The sequence below is a fragment of the Oncorhynchus kisutch genome, linkage group LG6, assembly GCF_002021735.2.
Source record: "Oncorhynchus kisutch isolate 150728-3 linkage group LG6, Okis_V2, whole genome shotgun sequence".
NCBI classification, from domain to species: Eukaryota; Metazoa; Chordata; class Actinopteri; order Salmoniformes; family Salmonidae; genus Oncorhynchus; species Oncorhynchus kisutch.
Genome location: NC_034179.2, coordinates 8,329,077 through 8,351,385, shown reverse-complemented (window position 1 = coordinate 8,351,385; position 22,309 = coordinate 8,329,077). Strand labels below are relative to the sequence as shown.

Below are 22,309 nucleotides of genomic sequence, written 5' to 3'. Positions count from 1 at the left end.
TTTAATAAGTACTAAATAGTAGTAAACTACAAAAGGAGGCAGACTTTCCTCGACAAGTCAAAACAAGGTGGATAGCTACGGACGTGATTGGCTAACGCGACATTGACGTCCGTTTCTGGGTGTGGAAATTCTCAACATCAACAAAAAGAGAAAAGAAATGAGAAACTAGAGATTACAAGGAACAAACAATAGTTTGGGACGTGAGAATATATCGATGTAACTAACATAACAGGTAAATATTGAAATTCATAAAGTGTACACGAGATGCAAGAAAACTGAATAGATGTGAGGTAATGTGAAATGTTCTAATGCCATTGTACGACTATTTTATCTAGTTAAATTAATTCCTTCCTGAAGCCAGGATTAAATGTTTTTTAAATCATGATTATGGTTTTAAAACGGCACTATAAATCTATTGGTTTTGCCTTTTAATGGTTGTCGATGAAATTTGGCATCTTCAATTGATTTTCTCACAGCGAAAAATCTAGATAACCCAGTTCGCTGCCTTGGCTTTGTTATTTATCGTCTCTGTTAGCTAACGTTATACCCTGGCTGGTTTAGTTTGCGCTACTTCCTCATAGAGCAGTCGAGATTTTACACAAAAACATGTTTTTTTTTTACATCACCGACTAGTAGCTGCAAACCGCTTTTATTAGACAACATTTTTATGTCGATTGAACACCAAGATCTATGAAAATCGAAGGGAATTGCCAGGGAATGAACTCTGACCTAGGCGAGAACAAGAATAACCCCCCCCCCCCCACCCCGTCGACGATTTGAAGCATTATTTGCCATCTAATAGATTCAAGCGAACGCCTTTTTGCTGTGTTATCCGTTTTTCTAGTGTCTCACAACATAAAACATTTGGCATAACTAAAACGGTTTTTCACTCTAAGTGGGATTTGTGCTGATATATGTAAGCGTTATTAACCTAAGACATCTGACACCGTATCCCAGTTGAGGGGGGAGGGGGGGGGGCAGACCTTGAACCTATCGCCTGGGTGAATGAATGTAACGTTAACGGACAACCATTAATATCAGACTCTTGTTGTTTTACAGTGGAAGGATTTCAGATTTCTGTAACAATACAGTCTAAAAGATGGAAGCCGTTAAACTTATGAGGGAACTGAAAACCAATTTTGAACAGGAGATGAATTATCTTCCGAAAGAAACGGGACTCCACTTGATCGAATCAACCAGAGAGGTAGATATTCACTGCAGTACAGTAAATATGCTGTACGATCAATATTATTATTATTTTTATAAATAAATTGTTAAATATAAATCCTGTAACAATAAAATTATGGTTAAACAAATTTATATTTTTAAACTATCACCTATTACATATTAATACACATTTAATACCTAAAATGTTTTATGAATGACAGAATGCCAGCCAAGGAATCTCAGCTAAATGTAGGGACGTCAAAGTGGAAGACCTCTGGAGCCTAACCAGTTTCTTTGGGTACAGCACCCAGACATTCGTTCTGGCAGTCAACCTGCTAGATCGATTTTTGGCCATGATGAAGGTGAGATGAAAAACCAAATACAAGCAGACTGCAGAAAGAATTTCACCCCCTTTAAAATGTAACATTTTCTTCTCCTTTCTTGACAAAAACAACCATGACACAATGTAAAAAATGAGCATGGACATTTAAAAGTTAAATGAAAAGGGAGGTGGCTTGACTAATTATTGCATATGTCCATTAATTACAAGCCTTTGTGTGCATGTGTGTGACTCCTCTTCAGGTCCAACCCAAACATCTAGCCTGCATTAGCATCAGCTGCCTCCACATCGCAGCCAAAGCAGTCGAAGAGGATTGTAACTTGTCTTCCACCAATGAACTTATTCGTATCAGCCAGTGCAAGTTTACGGTCTCGGACCTCACTCGCATGGAGAAGATCATTTCAGAGAAACTCAACTTCCAACTCGAAGCCATCACAGCCTTAACCTTTTTGCACCTATACCATAGAATCACACGCTCACACACCTCAGACAGGTAAGGCACCCATTATGACGGATAAAACAAATAGCCTAATTCTGAAGATAGCAATGGTGACATAATGAAGTAGACATGAACTTTAAGCAGCTGTTGAGATATCTGGCTTATCATTAGGGCTAGCAGAATTACCATATCTGACCAATCACGGTCATCCAAAATTCCATAACGTCACAGCCCGACTTATCATCATGGTGCTGTCAAGACAACTGGGATCTCGTGGTGGTGGTGGTGGGGCAATCGCAGTGCTTGAGGTGTCACTACAGCCCCCGGGTTTGATTCCAGGCTGTCACAGCTGGCAGTGACACCCATGAGGCGGTGCACAATTGGCCCAGTGTCGTCTGGGTTTGAATTATTTCTTTATTTAACTAGGCAAGTCAGTTAAGAAAACATTTTTATTTACAATTACGGCCTAGGAACAGTGGGTTTGTCAGCTCAGGGATCCGATCTAGCAACCTTTTGTTTACTGGCCCAACACTCAAACCACTAGGCTACCTGCCAGCCCAGGGGAGGGTTTGGCTGGCCGGGATTTCCTTGTCCCATTGCGCTCTAGATACACGTTGCGGGCTGGGCGTCTCTAAGCTGACTTCGGTTGCCAGTTGGACAGTGTTTCCTCTGACACATTGGTGCGGCTGGCTTCCGGGTTAAGCGAGCAGTGTGTCAAGAAGCAGTGCGGCTTGGCTGGCTCATGTTTCGGAGCATGCGTGGCTCTCGACCAGACGTGCTCAAATGGGATTGAGATCCAGGCTCGTCGCTGGCCATGGCAGAAAACTGACATTACTGTCTTCCAGGAAATCACACACAGAATCAGCAGTATGGCTGGTGGCATTGTCATGCTGGAGGGTCATGTCAGAATGAGCCTGCAGGAAGGGTACCACATGAGGGAGGAGGATGTCTTCCCTGTAACGCACAGCGTTGAGATTGCCTGAAATGACAAGCTCCGGCCGATGATGCTATGACACACCGCCCCAGACCATGACGGACCCTCCACCTCAATCCCGCTCCAGAGCACAGGCCTCAGTGTAACGCTCACTCCGACGATAAACGCGAATCCGACCATCACCCCTGGTGAGACAAAACCGCGGCACGTCAGTGAAGGGCACTTTTTGCCAGTCCGGTCTGGTCCAGCGACGGTGGGTTTGTGCCCAAATGCGACGTTGTTGCCGGTGATGTCTGGTGAGGACCTGCCTTACAACAGGCCTACAAGCACCCAGTCCAGGCTCTCTCAGCCTATTGCGGACAGTCTGCGCACTGATGGAGGGATTGTGCATTCCTGGTGTAACTCGGGCAGTTGTCATCCTGTACCTGTACCGATCCTGTCCAGGTGTTGTTACACGTGGTCTGCCACTGCGAGGACGATCATCTGTCCGTCCTGTCTCCCTGTAGCGCTGTCTTAGGCGTCTCACATCTTGGCCACATCTGCAGTCCTCATGCTTCCTTGCAACATGCTTAAGGCACATTCACGCAGATGAGCAGGGACCCTGAGCATCTTTCTTTTGGTGTTTTTCAGAGTCAGTAGAAAGGCCTCTTTAGTGTCCTACGTTTTCATAACTGTAACCTTAACAGCTTACAGACTGTAGGCAATTAAGTGTCTTAACGACCGTTCCACAGGTGCATGTTCATTAATTGTTCATGGGAAACCGCGTTTAAACCCTTTACAATGAAGATCTGAGAAGTTACTTGGAATTTCTATGTCTTTCAAAGATAATTCAGGGTCCTGAAAAGGGGACGTTTCTTTTTTTTTGCTGAGTTTATACACAAATAAAAATACCAAATCGGAGCTCGTTTCCCCCCCCATTTGTTTCCATAGTGACATTATTCCTTACTGTGAAAGGACAGCACTGGTTTTATCTATTGGAACAGCATTACTGAACACTCAGATAACATGTTCGCCACCATCAGTTATGTAACAAAGTAGCCTAATAACCTTGTTTTCCCATCGAACTGATTCAAATGAAATTTTGTCTCTCATAAAGGAAGGAAGCCCTGAACCTCGACACACTAGAGGCCCACCTCAAAGCCTGCCTCTGCCGCATCACATTCTCCAAAGCTAAAGTAAGGCGCGACCCCAGAGCATTAGCAGTCCCCAGCGTCTATAGGCCTAGTTTACATATTCCAGTAGACCTCTAGGCAGCAGTTTGTGATGTATGGTTTTTTCTTCTTTGTTCTCTTCCAGCCGTCCATCTTGGCCCTGTCCCTCCTCACTCAAGAGATTGAAGCCATGCAGTCTGTTGACATGCTAGAAATAGCACATAGTCTTCAGAGACATCTCAAGGTAAACCATTACTGTAGTGTCAAAGGCCTTGAACTTATCACAAAATAATTTTTAAAAGTATTCCTTTGGTTAACAAAATAACACAATCAGTTTCCTGTCATAATTGCACACAAACATATTTTTTTGTTGCCCTGGAACCAGTGTTATATATTGTAAAGCCCTTAAGCCCTTGTCCATAAGGTCTCATATGACAACTGACCCATATGGGAGGACATTTTTTAAAGGGGCCCTTTTACATTCTCAGCCTCAAGTTCTCCACTGCCATCCTTTGACAACACCTGGAATCCATCCCAATGGTGTTTGCTGCCCCTGTCAATTATGTTACCATGGTGTCCAATGTTATGATGACCCGGTCTTCTTTTACAGATCACCGACACGGAGCTGCTACACTGGAGGGGGCTAGTGGCCAAGTGTCTGTCTGACTACTCTTCCCCTGAATGTAGCAGACCCAACAATAAGAAGCTCGTCTGGATCGTGTCGAGAAGGACAGCTCAGAACCTACACACCAGCTACTGCAACGTCCCTGAACTGCCGACCATTCCCGAGGACTGCTGGGACCAAAGGTAAACAGGAATACATGATGAATACTGTACCAGTAGGAAGGAAGAAATACTCCCAACGTGCTCATCAAAAACACATTGGACAGTAGGCATACATTCCTGAAAAGTACATTCTTGGAGAGGACACAGTATTACGAGATTCGTCTATATACACACACTGTATGACAACAGAAAACGCGTTGGAAAATCCCCAGACAACTGAATACTATACCGAACAAAAAAATAAAAACGCTACTATTTCAAAAGTAAATTGCAGCCATGGGTGGCATAGGCCCACCTGCTGGGGGAACCGGGCCCACCTACTGGGGGAACCAGGCCCAGCTAATCAGAATTAGTTTTAACCCACAAAAGGGCTTTATTACACAGAAATACTTTTGGTTCAGTTTAAAAAGGGCACATTTAAATACCTCCCCCGACAATTAAGCCCCACGCCTCCAGTGTATGGCCACTCCTAGTTTCAGTTATTACAGGATACTATAGTAATCCTGTGTGCAACCTGTGACTTGTAAGGGAGGGGGTTTCATCCGCTCTGTGACGTCACGGCCCTGCCTGTTGCGTCAGTTAACCTAGCCCTACAGCCTGTCTAGAGGCCCATCCCTGTCTGCCTGACTACTTCACGTTGCTCACGATTACTCAGACATGACATGTATGCGGGTGAGTGACTTGTCACTTCCTACCTGCCTAGCAACCAGTTGCCATAACTGCTCAACCACATTGTTGCACAACCAGTTCCATCTCCACATTCTGAAGATGACTTGAATTGTTGGGATTAATCCTGTAGTCAAACAATAATAGTAAGGATGAAAATACATTGACTGCAAACAGGATCAACGATGAGAACTAACCTGGCCGTGCTGCTGCACCAGTTTCAACTGTTCTGCCTGTGATTATTATTATTTGACCATGCTGGTCATTTATGAACATTTGAACATCTTGACCATGTTCTGTTATAATCTCCACCCGGCACAGCCAGAAGAGGACTGGCCACCCCACATAGCCTGGTTCCTCTCTAGGTTTCTTCCTAGGTTTTGGCCTTTCTAGGGAGTTTTTCCTAGCCACCGTGCTTCTACACCTGCATTGCTTGCTGTTTGGGGTTTTAGGCTGGGTTTCTGTACAGCACTTTGAGATATCAGCTGATGTACGAAGGGCTATATAAACACATTTGATTTGAACTAATTAAATATTAACGTATTCAATTACCCCCCCCCCCTCCTTTTGTTCTTTCAGCGAGGACTCGTGTGAAGACATGAGTTCTGGGGAGGAGAGCCTGAGCAGTTCCCTGGGTTCTGATGCAGAGGGACCTTACTTTCCTCTTTACTTCCGTTGCCAAAGCAACCACCGAAACAAATACCACCATCCCAACCCCCTGTGAAGGAGCCACAGTGCCTGGGTTCCACAACCACCGTTTTATACTGTAGGGTTATGTTCATTAGTGAAAATGTTTCGTAGCGTTAGACACGTTTAGGAAGTCACGTTTAACATGTGACAGCCCATTTTGATTCCTGATGAATATAACCCCCCCCCCCCCAAAAAAAAACTTTCCTATATAACATTTTGTTAGTTCAAAAGGGCTACCAGTGTGTGGCCTGTTACAAACCAATCAATATACTGTATCTTATTTTAAGCTAAACAAAAAATGCATTTATGGGGGAAACTTAATCCTGATGGGCAGCGGAATCCATCAACTCAAAAGATAAAACGGTTTCAACTCTTTTGTTGTGGTTGTAGATGTAGCTTTAAAAAAAGTGTTGTTGGTGCATGTTTGGATTTATAACATTCCAGCCACAATCAGACAGTCTACATCCCAAATTAGTATCCTATCCAGTGCACTACTTTTGACCAGAGCCGAATGAGCCCTGGGTCAAAAAAAAAAGTGCGCTATAGAGAGTAGCATTTAGGATGCACTATAGAACACAGCCATGGTACAATAAACTTGTCTGGGGAGTTGCATAGTTTTTCTATGTCATGTTGTGTTCACTGCCTGATGGTCCGATTATCCCTCTACAAGGTTCAACGGTCAAAAGACGACATCTGTTTGCATGTTATTATACAGAAAAACAACACGTGCGTGTGTGGTCTTTGTTAACCTCTACATTTGCCAATTCTTTTTTTTTAGGTTGTAGAGGGTAACTTATATTTGGCTGGTATTGTAGCTAGCTCTGTGGAAGAAATGTATGGGATGGAGTTTCTCATAATGTACATTTTGTATAATGTAAAAAGAAAAAGATGTGAATAAGTACCTTTGTAGATATTAACTTATAATTTTTTTTGCCAATGTTGTATGACAAAAAAAAAAAAAAATACTATTTTGGACATCTGAATCTCTGGTCTTTTTGATTTCGACTATCATAATTACTTATTTGAAATGTTTTTGCTTCAGTCAGATTGTACTGGCCTATTTGAACACAACGACTTGCAATATAGCAACCCGGAGGCAATAACTGGACAACATTGAGTGATGCTCTAGGTCTAGAAATGTCTTATAAATCAAAGTCGGTAGCCAATTCACACTTCCTGTACTGTCACATAGCCAAAGTCAGTCGCTCAACCAAACCTGCTTCGGTCAGATAATAGATAAGATGCTGGTCTAGAACAATATTAATGCATATAGATTTTATTTTAACAACCCCCCCCCCCCCAAAAAAAAATCTGTGACTTCAATGCTTTTGGTTTCTAGAATATTCCAGAAATCTCTCAATAGCCGATTCACACTTCACAGTTTTGTCACGTAGCACATGAAATCAACCAACAACCAAAGGTTGAAAAAGATCCCTCGCCATAGTTCCATCCATCATAATCATCTCATTTGAAAAATAACTGTTGGATGTGAGGCTACATCCATCAATAATCAGATCAGAAACCCATACGAGACTTCTTCCGTTTGGGTTGTGAGGAGGTTAGTCCCACTTTCAGGTTCCTCTGTGAAGAAGAGATGGAGGACAGCTGAGAAGAGGTGGCCAAAGGAGTATTATGTCTGCTCTCGTTAAATCCTACTCCCTGTGAGGCATCCATAGGCTCCTGGGATCCAAAGAGAGAATTTAAATAATCCTGATTCTGTGGCTTGGGCTTCTGGGTTGCCACCACCGTTCTCAAAATGTCCGCCGCGCTGGAGTCAGAACCTGCTGTTGTCCAGGGAGACGACTTACCAATGGTGGGCTGTTTTTTGGGTGTAAACAGTGGCTCGGAACTAGTGAACTGTGTATGGGGGACAGTTGGCAGTGAACTACTAAGCTGCTTCAGTGATTTAGTTGGTTTTGAACCAAACTCCCTACGAGGTGTTGTGGGCTGTGAGCTACTGGTCTGTGGTGTTGGTGTGGTAGCCCTCGGTGTACCCGGCTCAGACAGGGTGACCCACTTGGTGTTGTCGCAGCTTGTTGGCACACTGTCTACATCGGAGCTGGCGTACTGACTGGCTGCCGACGACCAACCGGAGAGAGAAGCGCTGTCCAGATCTGATTGGTAGCTGACGGACGAGGTGAAGCTGCCCGATAGGTCGATACGACTGTGAGCCTTTGCCCGTTTCTGTCTCCTCCTCTTCCTCCGCAGAGCCTCCACCTTCAAAATCAACCAATGAATATGTCAATCAATATCTCCATTGTCCTAATTGGGAAATGTATAGTCAGGGTGAAAAACCAACATTCACAATAAGCACCACCTCAGCGGGAGCATTCAGAAGGAAACAATGTTTTGGAACATTCAGATAGATAATGACTAGAACAAAACACGCCTTTCCGACATGTTGAACAAGGAATCATGGTCAGCTCTATTGATGTCATATCTGCAGCGTAGGACAACGTGGTCCAGATACACACATGATAAAATAAGAATAGAGATGGGTTACCTTCTCCTCTCGGTTCAGCCCCAGCCTCTCCTCCCACCAGCTCCTCCATCCCCCCAGCCCAGGCTCCCACGATGCACTCATCCTCTCGCTCAGCACATCAGCCCACTCAGAGGGCTCCACGGGTGCCGGGACAGGGACCAGAGCCAGGGGTTTGAGACAGGTGTTCCTGTGGACGAGAACATTTCCATTCCTCATGGTCTCCCTCAGGTCCTCCCTCAGGGTCCGACGACAGTGATCTTCCAACGGGTCTCTCCGAAGGCTGTCGTCGGGTAGAAGATCCTTGGTTTTTGTGGTCTTGTGCGGGAGATTTCGGCGCTCCCAGGAGCACTTGAACAGTTTGAGGAACCACTTCCTCCAAACCAACAGAGCCTCATCACTGACTTTGGCCTTTGGCCTGACGGGGTTAATGTTAGTGTCCAAAGACTGGGCTGTAGGTAGAGGAACTATAGCAGTGGTTTCCTGAGTATCAGTTAATCCTGTGTTTGTTGCTAGCGTCGGGTACGGGTCGTCGTGAGGGTCGTTGATAACCATCTCCAGTCCAGCCCTAAGTGTGTCCCACGGCTGCCCCCTTCCCTCGAACCCAGAGTCACCCTCAGGAAACGGAGGTCCAGAGGAATACCATGTCTCATCTAGGGTACTGCTTCTTGGGGTTCCTAATGTTTGATGCTGACGTTTTCTTAATGTTTCAGCTGGTTGTTTTAGTCTCTGTATATCTCCGCTACGTCCCTCGGGTCCCACGGAGTTCTGGGTTGGTGTCGGTGGGTCGTCTTTACTGAAGGACTCAGTCTGGGACTTTAGCGTGTGGTAAAAGATGTCTCCGGCCTCAGTGAGTTGCAGCACACAGATACAGTCCTCCTTGGCTCGGCTCTGATGGATGACAGTAAGACCTGAAAGGACAGAAAACGTGAGTTTATGAGCCTATTCAACATAAAAGCACCAACTTCACTAATTAAGCTCAATGAGAGAAAACTCAACTGAAAGTAATTTCGCCAGATATGTAAACATTTAAGTGATGATGGATTTGGCATTACATCAGTGACATCTCACCAAACGCATCTACAATAACATCCCATAAACAAACATAACATGCCTAGGGACATATTTTGAATACAACTTTATTAACAGCCTTTATTTACACAGTGCTTACCAGCAGCCGGATTGGCTAGTCTGTCCTGGGCATGGTGCTGTCTGTGGGGGAGTTGGACAGGCAGGTGTCCAAGGCTGTCTCTGGGGCTGAGCAAGGCCCGAGGTGGGCCTCTGGTGACGCAGGCCTCCTCCCTACCACCTGGAAAACCAGACGGAAAAGTTTATTTATTTTATTTGACCTTTATTTAAGCAGGAAAGTCAGTTAAGAACACATTCTTATTTTCAATGACGGCCTGGGAACAGTGGGTTAACTGCCTGTTCAGGGGCAGAACAACAGATTTGTACCTTGTCAGCTCAGGGATTCAAACTTGCAACCTTTCGGTTACTAGTCCAACGCTCTAACCACTAGGCTACCCTGCCACCCCAACAGTAGACATTATAGAAAGTCAATAGCCATGTGTGCCTCCAGAGTGGCGCAGCAGCGGTCTGAGGAACTGCATCTCAGTGCTAAAGGCGTCACTACAGACACCCTGGTTCGATTCCGGTACCGAATCACAACCGGCCATGATCGGGAGTCCCATAGGGCAGCGCACAATTGGCCCAGCATCGTCCGGGTTAGAGGAGCGTTTGGCCCGGGGTAGGCAGTCATTGTAAAATAAGAATTTGTTCTTAACCGACTTGCTCCCAACGTTAAATAATAGAAAATAACATTGATCAAATAGTCATTATGTTATGCATCTCTGTTCAGTGAGACAGACCTGGGTTCATATAGTATTTGTTTGATTTGCAAGTGCTCCAGGAACTCCAGGCTCAATGACAAAGTTTTAAATTTTTTATCCAGGTGCACAGTAAGACTGGTTGGTCAGCAGTAGCCTGATGCACAGGATTTACTCAAACAAAAACCCCAACCTGGCACACACACTCTAGAACGACTGTACACACCCGAGTACTGTAGCAGGATCACTTCCTGTGATCTCTGAGAGCCCAGCAGCACCTTGGTAGTCCCGCCCCCCGACGGCAACCCCGCCACGACCTGGGAAAACATGGGAGGATGCTCCATCATGTGATCCCACTGGATCATGGGGAGGCAGGGGAAACGCTCATCCATGACGTAAGCAGAGTGCTGTGAATGACAAAGATCACAAGAGCATCTGAAGAAACAGACTCACAACAAGATAATGGTTTGGTTTTTCTTTAGGTCAAAAGCAGGAGCCGTTTGGTAGGTCAAAAGCAGGAGTCGCTTCGTAGGTCAAAAGCAGGAGTCGTTCTGTTTTTTTTCTTTAGGTCAAAAGCAGGAGTCGTTCGTTGTCAATGTGGCCCATTGTGAGGGTTGTGACACAGAGTTGTTCCTTAGAGCTGGAATACAGCCGAATACATTCCAGAATTGTGAAGTGAACAAGGAACTGGCGCACCCAAAACATTTAGGTGCATATGCAAATAAAAATGAATGGCACTGTAGAGCCCTGATGTGATAGGTCAATTAGAATGTAATTAAAAAGGTACTGCACCTGTGTGGTGACGAGGTGGTGGAAAGTGTGGACATCTCTCAGGTAATTGGACAGGATGACTCTCTCTCCACTCTTACAGTCAGGAGTTTGGCTGATACGAAACAGCGTGTGGCTATAACTATCTTTGGTCTGTAAAGACAGAGAAGACACACACACACAACGTTAACATCTATCAAACTTCGGGTCACTTCATATTTCTCAAAACCAAATTTTTTAATAAAAAAAAAAAATTGCAGTCATATTGTTCCATTTCCAATTGTAAACACGTAAGAGATGATCTGATATGGCTAGGTTTAAACCTTCAGAATAGAAATGTTAGGTAACGGGTTTGTCAAATCAGCACAGCAACACAGTTACAAAAACAACAAATACCCATGGAATGGCTTTACTGTGTTATATTACCCTGATATCAGTGAGCTCCACACCTGTCCGGTCAGCATACACCATCACCCTGGGGTGGCCAGAGAAGTCACACCATCTCCATGACGACTTAGAATTAAAGTACAGGTTACTGTACTCCTGACGGAACTTCTGCAAACTAAAATATGACAAGAGGGAACACTGTTAGTGATACGGGCAGCACGCCAAGAGACGATACGGGCAGCACGTCCTACACGCCCCGAGACGAGAAGCACGTCCCGAGACGGGCAGCACGCCCTACACGCCCCGAGACGAGAAGCACGCCCCGAGACGGGCAGCACGCCCTACACGCCCCGAGACGAGAAGCACGCCCCGAGACGGGCAGCACGCCCTACACGCCCCGAGACGAGAAGCACGCCCCGAGACGGGCAGCACGCCCTACACGCCCCGAGACGAGACGGGCAGCACGCCCCGAGACGGGCAGCACGCCCTACACGCCCCGAGACGAGAAGCACGCCCCGAGACGGGCAGCACGCCCTACACGCCAAGAGACGAGACGGGCAGCACGCCCCGAGACGGGCAGCACGCCCCGAGACGGGCAGCACGCCCTACACGCCCCGAGACGAGACGGGCAGCACGCCCTACACGCCCCGAGACGAGACGGGCAGCACGCCCCGAGACGGGCAGCACGCCCTACACGCCCCGAGACGAGACGGGCAGCACGCCCCGAGACGGGCAGCACGCCCTACACGCCAAGAGACGATACGGAGAGCACGCCCTACACGCCGGGAGACGATACGGAGAGCACGCCCTACACGCCGGGAGACGATACGGAGAGCACGCCCTACACGCCGGGAGACGATACGGAGAGCACGCCCTACACGCCGGGAGACGATACGGAGAGCACGCCCTACACGCCGGGAGACGATACGGAGAGCACGCCCTACACGCCGGGAGACGATACGGAGAGCACGCCCTACACGCCGGGAGACGATACGGAGAGCACGCCCTACACGCCGGGAGACGATACGGAGAGCACGCCCTACACGCCGGGAGACGATACGGAGAGCACGCCCTACACGCCGGGAGACGATACGGAGAGCACGCCCTACACGCCGGGAGACGATACGGAGAGCACGCCCTACACGCCGGGAGACGATACGGAGAGCACGCCCTACACGCCGGGAGACGATACGGAGAGCACGCCCTACACGCCGGGAGACGATACGGAGAGCACGCCCTACACGCCGGGAGACGATACGGAGAGCACGCCCTACACGCCGGGAGACGATACGGAGAGCACGCCCTACACGCCGGGAGACGATACGGAGAGCACGCCCTACACGCCGGGAGACGATACGGAGAGCACGCCCTACACGCCGGGAGACGATACGGAGAGCACGCCCTACACGCCGGGAGACGATACGGAGAGCACGCCCTACACGCCGGGAGACGATACGGAGAGCACGCCCTACACGCCGGGAGACGAGACGGAGAGCACGCCCTACACGCCGGGAGACGAGACGGAGAGCACGCCCTACACGCCGGGAGACGATACGGAGAGCACGCCCTACACGCCGGGAGACGATACGGAGAGCACGCCCTACACGCCGGGAGACGATACGGAGAGCACGCCCTACACGCCGGGAGACGATACGGAGAGCACGCCCTACACGCCGGGAGACGATACGGAGAGCACGCCCTACACGCCGGGAGACGAGACGGAGAGCACGCCCTACACGCCGGGAGACGAGACGGAGAGCACGCACACAACCTTACCTACACTTTCAAAAAAATAGTTTGGTTTATTTCCATTTATGAATTATCAACTTAAATCATTGTCTTTTGTTTGGAATGCTCCTGTCAATCTTCATTAAGGATGTTGCAAGTTTGCTAGCACAAGCTGGTTTGGGCCATCAACTAGTAACCTGGGTCTGGCCCAAAGCAGCGTGTGCTAGCAAACTTGCAACATTGTATCAACTATTAATTTGGTCTGGCCCAAAGCAGCGTGTGCTAGCAAACTTGCAACATTGTATCAACTATTAATTTGGTCTGGCCCAAAGCAGCGGGCCAGACCTAGTTAATAGTTGCTTGCAGACAGGCCATGCATAGCCAATGTCATTTATAGGATAATTTATTTTTATCCACCAGGATAGATAGATATGTTTTTGTTGCTTAATGTAGGCTATTTTTTTTACATAATAGAAAATGTCAATAGAAGTTTATTTTGGATTTGTATAATTTTCATTTAGATAGAATTATGACTAACCACATGACAGATAAGATATGAAGACTATTATAAATGAAACTGTCCCAGGAAAATGTGTGTATTAAACTCATATCGGGCAGATCAGTAGAAATTGTACGACAACTTGGCACTCCACATGGGAAAAGGTTGCCGCCCGCTGGAGTAGCCTGTTACCGGCAACAGTCCCATTCGTGGATTTAACAATGGTGGAAAAAGTGTACACTTTTCTTAGGGAGAGGGGTCATGGAGAACAGGAGAAGGGTAGATAGTTGGGGCAGGGCCATGAGTTCAGTGACAGTGGTATCTAAGCCTCTTACCCTTTGCCCACTGTCCATAGATAGGCAGCTCCACTCTCACTGGCCACCAGGAGCTCTCCCTGGACATGGGGACTAACAGACAACAATATCCCCTGTTTATACCAAGGTTTACATTTTAAAGAGTCTGTAGCAAGGTTGGTTGGGGTCAATTCCATTTGAAATGACAGTCAATTCAGGAAGTACACTCACATTTCAATTCCATTTAAAATGACAGTCAATTCAGGAAGTACACTCACATTTCAATTCCATTTAAAATGAGTCAATTCAGGAAGTACACTCACATTTCAATTCCATTTCTTAAAATTCAAAAAGCAGTGAAGAGAATTTGAATTTCAGTATACTTCCTGAAACGGGTGGAATTGACCCCATTCCTGGTCTGTAGTAGAAACCGTACATAATCATGAACACTAACTTGACTGCAAAAACTATTCCTAAAATCAGAGTGACATACGCAGAGAAAACCTGTCATGAAGATGAACAATATATGTGATGAACAATCATAGCTACAGTCATCAGAGACTAGCTTGCTAGAGCGTCCATCTCCTCAGACGCCGGCTTGTCAGGGCCAGACAGCACTTTAACCATCACACACATTCAGAACCAGTGCTAAACAGTATAGGAGAACAAAGCTTTTTACTATGACAGCAAACAGAACGACCTAAAAGGCCCGATAGCAGACGGGCCTACCTACGGCAGACGGGCCTACCTACGGCAGAAGGGCCTACCTACGGCAGAAGGGCCTACCTACGGCAGAAGGGCCTACCTACGGCAGAAGGGCCTACCTACGGCAGAAGGGCCTACCTACGGCAGAAGGGCCTACCTACGGCAGAAGGGCCTACCTACGGCAGAAGGGCCTACCTACGGCAGAAGGGCCTACCTACGGCAGAAGGGCCTACCTACGGCAGAAGGGCCTACCTACAGCAGAAGGGCCTACCTACAGCAGAAGGGCCTACCTACAGCAGAAGGGCCTATAGCAGAACGGCAGAAGGGCCTATAGCAGAAGGGCCTATAGCAGAAGGGCCTATAGCAGAAGGGCCTATAGCAGAAGGGCCTATAGCAGAAGGGCCTATAGCAGAAGGGCCTATAGCAGAAGGGCCTATAGCAGAAGGGCCTATAGCAGAAGGGCCTATATAGCAGAAGGGCCTATATAGCAGAAGGGCCTATATAGCAGAAGGGCCTATAGCAGAAGGGCCTATAGCAGAAGGGCCTATAGCAGAAGGCAGAACGACCTATAGCAGAACAACCTATAGCAGAACAACCTATAGCAGAACAACCTATAGCAGAACAACCTATAGCAGAACAACCTATAGCAGAACAACCTATAGCAAAACGGCCTATAGCAGAAGGCAGAACGGCCTATAGCAGAACAACCTATAGCAGAACGACCTATAGCAGAAGGCAGAACGGCCTATAGCAGAACGACCTATAGCAGAAGGCAGAACGGCCTATAGCAGAAGGCAGAACGGCCTATAGCAGAACGGCCTATAGCAGAACGACCTATAGCAGAACGACCTATAGCAGAACGACCTATAGCAGAACGACCTATAGCAGAACGACCTATAGCAGAACGACCTATAGCAGAACGACCTATAGCAGATCGACCTATAGCAGATCGACCTATAGCAGAACGACCTATAGCAGAACGACCTATAGCAGAACGACCTATAGCAGAACGACCTATAGCAGAACGACCTATAGCAGAACAACCTATAGCAGAACAACCTATAGCAGAACAACCTATAGCAGAACAACCTATAGCAGAACAACCTATAGCAGAACAACCTATAGCAGAACAACCTATAGCAGAACAACCTATAGCAGAACAACCTATAGCAGAAGACAGAACGACCTAAAGGCCTATAGCAGAATACTGTTATAACGTCAAAAAATGCTAACACATATTGTGTTAAGATATACTAGGGGTGCACAATGAATCAATTATTTTATTTCTATGACTCCAACAGTTCACCCAAGTGGGTCAATGTTTAATCAATCGCTATTCGATTACCACACACACACATACATATATATACATATGACTACAATGACTATGGCCGAGGGCTACCTTTCTTACAGAAGTCACACCGCTCCAACCTACCTGGCACTGAGACATGTAGCAGGCTGCTTGGTCTGAATGACCTCCAGAGACTTAGGGATGTTCTTCTCACTGACCATCCAGACACCACACAGGTGGTCACAGCGCACCCCCACGTGACCTACGGTAGGAACACAACGACAGAGTCAGTTCACCAGACAGAGTCAGTTTAACACTGCAAACTCATGTAAAGAGTTTGGGCTGCATGTCCATACAACAGCAAGAGAAATGGTTAAAACTCTAACTAACAGGCCTTCCAAGTGGCACAGCGGTCTAAGGCATTACTACGGTCCCCGGTTCATATCCCAGACTGTGCCACAACCGGCCATGTTCGGGAGTCCAATAGGACGACTCACAATTGGCCTAGCGTCATCCAGGTTAGGGGGGGGGGGGGCTTAATTGGCTCATCGCTCTCTAGCGACTCCTTGTGGCAGGTCGGGTGCCTGCGGGCTGACCCCGGGTGCCAGTTGAACTGTGTTTCCTCCGACACATTGGTGTGGCTGGCTTCCAGGTTAAGCTGGCGGGTGTTAAGTAGCGCGGTTCGGCAGGTCATGTTTCAGAGGACGCATGACTCGACCTTCGACTCCCGAGCCTGTTGGGGAGCTGCAGCGATGACACAAGATCGGGGAGAAAAGGCGGGGAGACCACCCCCCCCCCCAAAAAAAGTAAACTCAAAACTAGACAAAGGAAATCGACAAAGAAAACATGACCTGAATTAGGGTCAACTCGATTTCATTCATTCAATTCGGGAATTAACCTGAAATTCCTAATTTTCCCTTGGCAATGAGGAAATTTGAATTTCAGTTAAACCTACTTCCTGAGTTGATCAAAGAACAGGATACAATATTGCACATGCATTTATGGGTGATAATGATGTTACTGTGCTTACATTCATCCTGCTGAAGGCCGATGGTGATCTGTCTGATTGCACCATTGAGCTGGAATGAGAGAGGCTTGTGGCTCACATCAAAACATGGAGGCTTCCCTTCTTGGAACTCTAGCACCACCCTGTGGAAGTCTGTGGTACTGCACTAAGGATTTTTATGTGGTTCTTGAAATGGGTTGAATTAAAGTGAATGAACAACTGCAACTATATAAATCGTCAAAAATATCCCTACGACTGTTATCCAGGTTGTGAAGGCCTCAATGCAAGGGGGAAAGGGCAGGCCACCAGTAAAAATATTTCAAGACAGATATTCCTGATAAGATTACATTGAAGGATACTAAGCTTGTTTAGGCCAGCTTTCCCAGGGTACACCAGACAGCCTTGCTGAGAGATACTGGTGTTGGTAAAGGAAATGTACCCCATGGCACCCCCTGTGGCGTGGTCAGAGAACTGCTCCTGCCCTCTCTGATAGGTCAGCTCCTCATGGAGATGATCAGCTAGCAGGGCTGGAGGGATGTCATGGATCACATCTGATAACAGGTTGTGGTACCTTTTGGCCTGCCGCCCAAAATGACTTAACTCGCACCTAGGTAGAGGACAGAGAACCTTTTAAATAAACCCCAGGTAGAGGCCAGAGAACCTTTTAAATAAACCCCAGGTAGAGGCCAGAGAACCTTTTAAATAAACCCCAGGTAGAGGACAGAGAACTTGAATGAGAGAACTTGAATTTCTATAAACTTGAATGCAATGATGGATGGACAACAAGGGGGGCTGGTAGTCAGAGGGCACCACCAAGGAAAATAATTAGCGGAGAAAGAATTTCACACTTTGTTCTCTAGACTCAACAGCTTCTTGCTGAGCAATAACCCTTCTAGGTAGAGTGGATGGAAAGGGGATTGTGTGCGCTTGATGACCACTGAATCAGAAGCCGACACCACAGCACTGGCCACAAACATGGGACCGTCACATCATGAAATGCCATTGTAGGATCAGGATATTGCATAGCAGGGACTTTCAAATCACCTCAGGGTGAATGTGATGTGCACAGCCTACATCTATAAAAGTATACAGTGCCCGTTGGTGGAACGCCTCGATGTAGAGCAGTGTCTCGGCTAGGACATAAGGCTTAGAGTCCCTCACTATGTACTTACTTTTTGTATTTAATTGCGTGCATGAAGTGCTCCATCTGCCACATGTGAACAGCATTTCTTTCACTTCCCTGGAAAATTACAAAACAGGTGGTTAAACTTCATTCCATATAAAAAAAAGGGGGGGGGGGGGGGGGGGGGGAAATAGACATCAGGACAGTCACCTTTCTCCTCCCCTGTCCAAAGTTGAATTTGTCCCCCAGGATATGGCTCATTGTGCAAAAAGCATCCTTGTACTTATACTGGTAGAAGTTCTGCATCTACAAAAGGAGAAATCATCCAAATATAAATCACGTTATATCAGTGTGTGTTCAGTGGAAAAGAAAGAAAAGAAAAATCAGGAAGTAAAAAAAGGTTGTTACATGCTCTGAGAAGTCCATAGGATCTGACAGAGCTGTTGATGACCATTTGGGGCCTAAAAAAAAAAAAATCATTATATTTCAGTTCAAATGATGAGTGACAATCACAAAAGTAACAATTGTCTAAGAATCTTATCCTTATCAAACAATAGGAAATGCACTGACGGGCCACTACCTCTTGTTGGTCGCAGAAGTGGTATTGCTATAGGTTCCACTGGCACCCAAGGCTCTCCCTTCACTTGGTGTTGAGATTCAAACTTCCAATCTACTTTTGGTAGACTGTCTTTCTAAAATTATTCAAAAATAAATACATTTTTAAAAACTCCAGTAAAAATAGCAAAGGATTTTCAGGGTGAAAGTGATTTTAAACAAGACTCTGGCCTACGATCATCCTTAGCATAGTAGGAGAAACATAGTGAGCTAGAAAGTGCATCGATTTCATAATCACAACTCACCTCGTGTAGAGGGACGTTTACGTCCAACACTTGACCATAGAAACCCCAACCTCCGACGTTATGTCTAAACGTAGAACTGGGGGGCCCAGATTTGAAATAAACCGGGAAAAGTTTCCGTGGGAAAATGTAATCCATGTCTGAAAGAATCGCAACCTATAGGCCTGGTATGTCCAGTCTGGGCATGTTCTACTGACGTTCGATAGTTCACGGTAAATGTGTCGAGGCTAGCAGTCGCTAAATAGATAACTACGTCTCCGCTCTCATTGCCACCACTTTAAAATGTGACATATCCGTTCCGACACGATATTTGTCAAGTCAAGTTAATTCAACTAGAAATCCAGCGATATTGACGGAACACGTGTAACACCAAAAAAATATAGGCGCCACTCCAGCAGGGCGAATGGCGTACGTAGGAAATAGGCTTTTCCATTAGTTACAACAGTCACACAGTCAATGTGGCTTTTTCGTAAACATTTATGAAATCAAAAATTAACTGATTTATCTTCAATTAATATTGGGATTAGGCATAAAGTTAACAGTGCAGTTAAGGTAGGTTTAAAATCACATTTTAAGAAGATCAATTGTAGAAATTAGCGGGGTGATGACTTTGTGGCTGTGGTAACTAATGACGACCGGAAAATAGGGGAGGTGTGCTCGACCACACCATTGGTCAAAAATAGCCGAAGTCATAAGAGTGACAGGAAGTTTGACCAATCAGATCTGCGTACCTACAGAATACTTTTTTGGAACGCCTATAGGTTGAAAATGACAGCTGTATCACAGAGTTTCTTAACCCAGAGGCGCAACATCGCAAGACTTCTGGGACCGCTTGAGAAACTGTTCCAACAGACGAGGCCAGGGTTTGAGATTTGAGAAGTCAATGAGAGAAGTAAAATATTCTTCCTTAGTTGTTTATTTTCTCGAAATCTAAAGGCACAACCTAGATTTGAGCCAATGTTATTAATCCAATCTTGTGGAATAGACAAACTGATACGTTTTTATTTTCGTGAAAAAACAACTTTGTATTGAAAGGAGGACCTTTGAGTTAACGGCTTGCACATGCGCAGTTTGCCGCGAGAGGACCGTTAGACCTGATTTAATTTTAATTTTATTTAACCCTTTATTTAACTAGGCAAGTCATGAGTTTAGCTAGCCAATTTCGCCATGACATATTGTAAAAGTGCGATCGGGGATCTATTGGATAAGCAGTTTTAGCCTATCTTTATGCTGTACTGTCGATGACTGTACATTTCCGAACTAGACACAATGAACTATTTTACAATGAGGGGATTCGAATATCTGGCCCGGGTTACCCGGTAGAAGGTGTTTGCACCGGGTGAAAAGTGATAGCATTCGATTGGGAACAGGGCTGCCTCTCGGGCGAGAGCCAGGTGCCCAGTTAAAAACCCACTGCGAATTCGGCTCAAAACAAAAGTGATGTTGCCTAAACTAGAGTAAACACGTGTGGAGTAATGAGTACGATTCTGTGTTTTCACAAAGGTGATTGCTTTTAATAAAAACGTGTTATCTGCCTACAAATTAAAACAAGTTCGAAACAAAATTCGAATATAGACCTATATTTTATGGAATAGAAATGTTATATGTTTCTGAACAAACCCCCATGCTACTTTGTTGACAACATGACTGCAGGGGAAATTATTGTTCCATCGAAAAGGGTGCTCCTTTGCACAGGTCTTATTTTCACGATTTGGACATGAATTTGCTTTCCAAAGCTAATAAACAATGTGGAAATGTGAGCAGCATTTTGTATTCCTAGTTGAATTAGTTAAACAAACTTTTTTTTACATTCGAATTTCAATAGCTCTTTGGTCATGTGACCTAGTGACCTCAAACAGGGTTCAGAATGTCCACTGACTATGCCTTCATATCGCACACTCCGATGTTTGTCTACTTTCATCTCATGCTATTAGACTTAAATCTGTAAGTTTACAGGCCATCTACAAAAAAAATACAAAAAAAAGTTTTTGACCTAATTGTCACATAACAGCTAACCATTCATTATTGAAAATATAACTATCAAACAAACCTGCATTACAAAGACCCCTCAGCTGAAGGTGCCCTGCTGCATGGTGGGAGTTATTTCCCCTCCTTTACACTTTATATCCACCCAGTCATCTTTTCCATGGCAGGATCTTCTCATTTTGAAGTACTCTCTTTTTTATGTAAACATAATGGAATTCTGATTAGTTATAGGCAAATGAATACACAGGCCAAATTGGTATGCTGTTTTTCTCATCACTATAATCTAGTAGAAATTTAGTAGTAGAGGTAATTTCCTTTATGCCCCATTCTACACACAGCCTACATTATAGGCACTGAACCATTTACAGGACAATAATAAAAGAACCATATAGGATCCAACCCTGTCACAGAGTGAAAAAATGTAGAGTGTTTATAGATTTCAAGAAAAAAATATTAAGTGACAGGTTCATCAGTACGTGATTAAAGAAAATCAGATCACAGATGACAGTGCCCACCAAATCTATGACAATAGAGAATAAATTGTAAGCACCAAAGTGTGTTTGTCAAAATAATATCTGAAAATATCAGTTGTTGAACATAATTCTTCTATTTGCAATAGCAATGTACCAACACTACATGTAGGACGGACAAAAGACATTCCCACATATAGTATTACATTTTTTTATTTTTTTATTTCACCTTTATTTAACCAGGTAGGCCAGTTGACAACAAGTTCTCATTTACAACAACTGGCCAAGATAAAGCAAAGTGGTGTGACACAATCAACAACACAGAGTTACACATGGAATAAACAAACGTACAGTCAATAACACAATAGAAAAGTCTATATAGAGTGTGTGCAAATGAGGTAAGATTAGGAAGGTAAGGTAATAAATAGGCTGTAGTGGGGAAATAATTACAATTTAGCAATTAAACACTGGAATGATAGATGTGCAGAAGGTGAATGTGCAAGTAGAGATACTGGGGTGCAAAGGAGCAAAATAAAAATAAATAACAATATGGGGATGAGGTAGTTGGATGGGCTATTTACAGATGGGCTATTTACAGATGGGCTATGTACAGGTGCAATGATCAGTGAGCTGCTCTGATAGCTGATGCTTAAAGATAGTGAGGGAGATATGAGTCTCCAGCTTCAGTGATTTTTGCAATTCGTTCCAGTCATTGGCA

At 45.5% G+C, this 22,309-nt stretch overlaps 2 protein-coding genes across 2 annotated transcripts; one reads left to right on the top strand and one right to left on the bottom strand.

Moving 5' to 3' along the window:
• Nucleotides 1-100: 100 nt before the first annotated feature.
• LOC109875991 (cyclin-G2) lies at nucleotides 101-7,148 on the top strand. Its single transcript, XM_020468458.2, has 8 exons — nucleotides 101-232; nucleotides 1,060-1,204; nucleotides 1,389-1,529; nucleotides 1,750-2,000; nucleotides 3,977-4,055; nucleotides 4,177-4,275; nucleotides 4,642-4,838; nucleotides 6,063-7,148. Exons 2-8 carry the CDS (start codon nucleotides 1,100-1,102, stop codon nucleotides 6,205-6,207), a joined length of 1,017 nt encoding a protein of 338 aa, XP_020324047.1. The 5' UTR covers nucleotides 101-232; nucleotides 1,060-1,099; the 3' UTR covers nucleotides 6,208-7,148.
• On the bottom strand, nucleotides 6,821-19,758 carry taf1c (TATA-box binding protein associated factor, RNA polymerase I subunit C). Its single transcript, XM_020468454.2, has 15 exons — nucleotides 19,139-19,758; nucleotides 18,859-18,970; nucleotides 18,687-18,739; nucleotides 18,489-18,584; nucleotides 18,328-18,395; nucleotides 17,515-17,762; nucleotides 17,180-17,308; nucleotides 16,294-16,411; nucleotides 14,196-14,267; nucleotides 11,673-11,808; nucleotides 11,271-11,399; nucleotides 10,705-10,885; nucleotides 9,824-9,961; nucleotides 8,677-9,563; nucleotides 6,821-8,390 (listed from the first exon to the last, which is right to left on the bottom strand). The coding sequence occupies exons 1-15, from the start codon at nucleotides 19,271-19,273 to the stop codon at nucleotides 7,689-7,691; spliced, it is 3,204 nt and encodes a 1,067-aa protein (XP_020324043.1). The 5' UTR covers nucleotides 19,274-19,758; the 3' UTR covers nucleotides 6,821-7,688.
• Between the last annotated feature and the right edge of the window lie 2,551 nt (nucleotides 19,759-22,309).

Coding starts and splice junctions, on each gene's coding strand:
- LOC109875991 (XM_020468458.2), top strand. CDS start 1,100: ATGGAAGCCGTTAAACTTATGAGGGAACTGAAAACCAATTTTGAACAG. Junction 4,056..4,176: donor TCACATTCTCCAAAGCTAAA/GTAAGGCGCGAC, acceptor GTTCTCTTCCAG/CCGTCCATCTTGGCCCTGTC. Junction 4,839..6,062: donor GAGGACTGCTGGGACCAAAG/GTAAACAGGAAT, acceptor TTGTTCTTTCAG/CGAGGACTCGTGTGAAGACA.
- taf1c (XM_020468454.2), bottom strand. CDS start 19,273: ATGGATTACATTTTCCCACGGAAACTTTTCCCGGTTTATTTCAAATCT. Junction 10,886..11,270: donor ACCACCTCGTCACCACACAG/GTGCAGTACCTT, acceptor TGTCATTCACAG/CACTCTGCTTACGTCATGGA. Junction 9,962..10,704: donor GATCCTGCTACAGTACTCGG/GTGTGTACAGTC, acceptor CTGGTTTTCCAG/GTGGTAGGGAGGAGGCCTGC.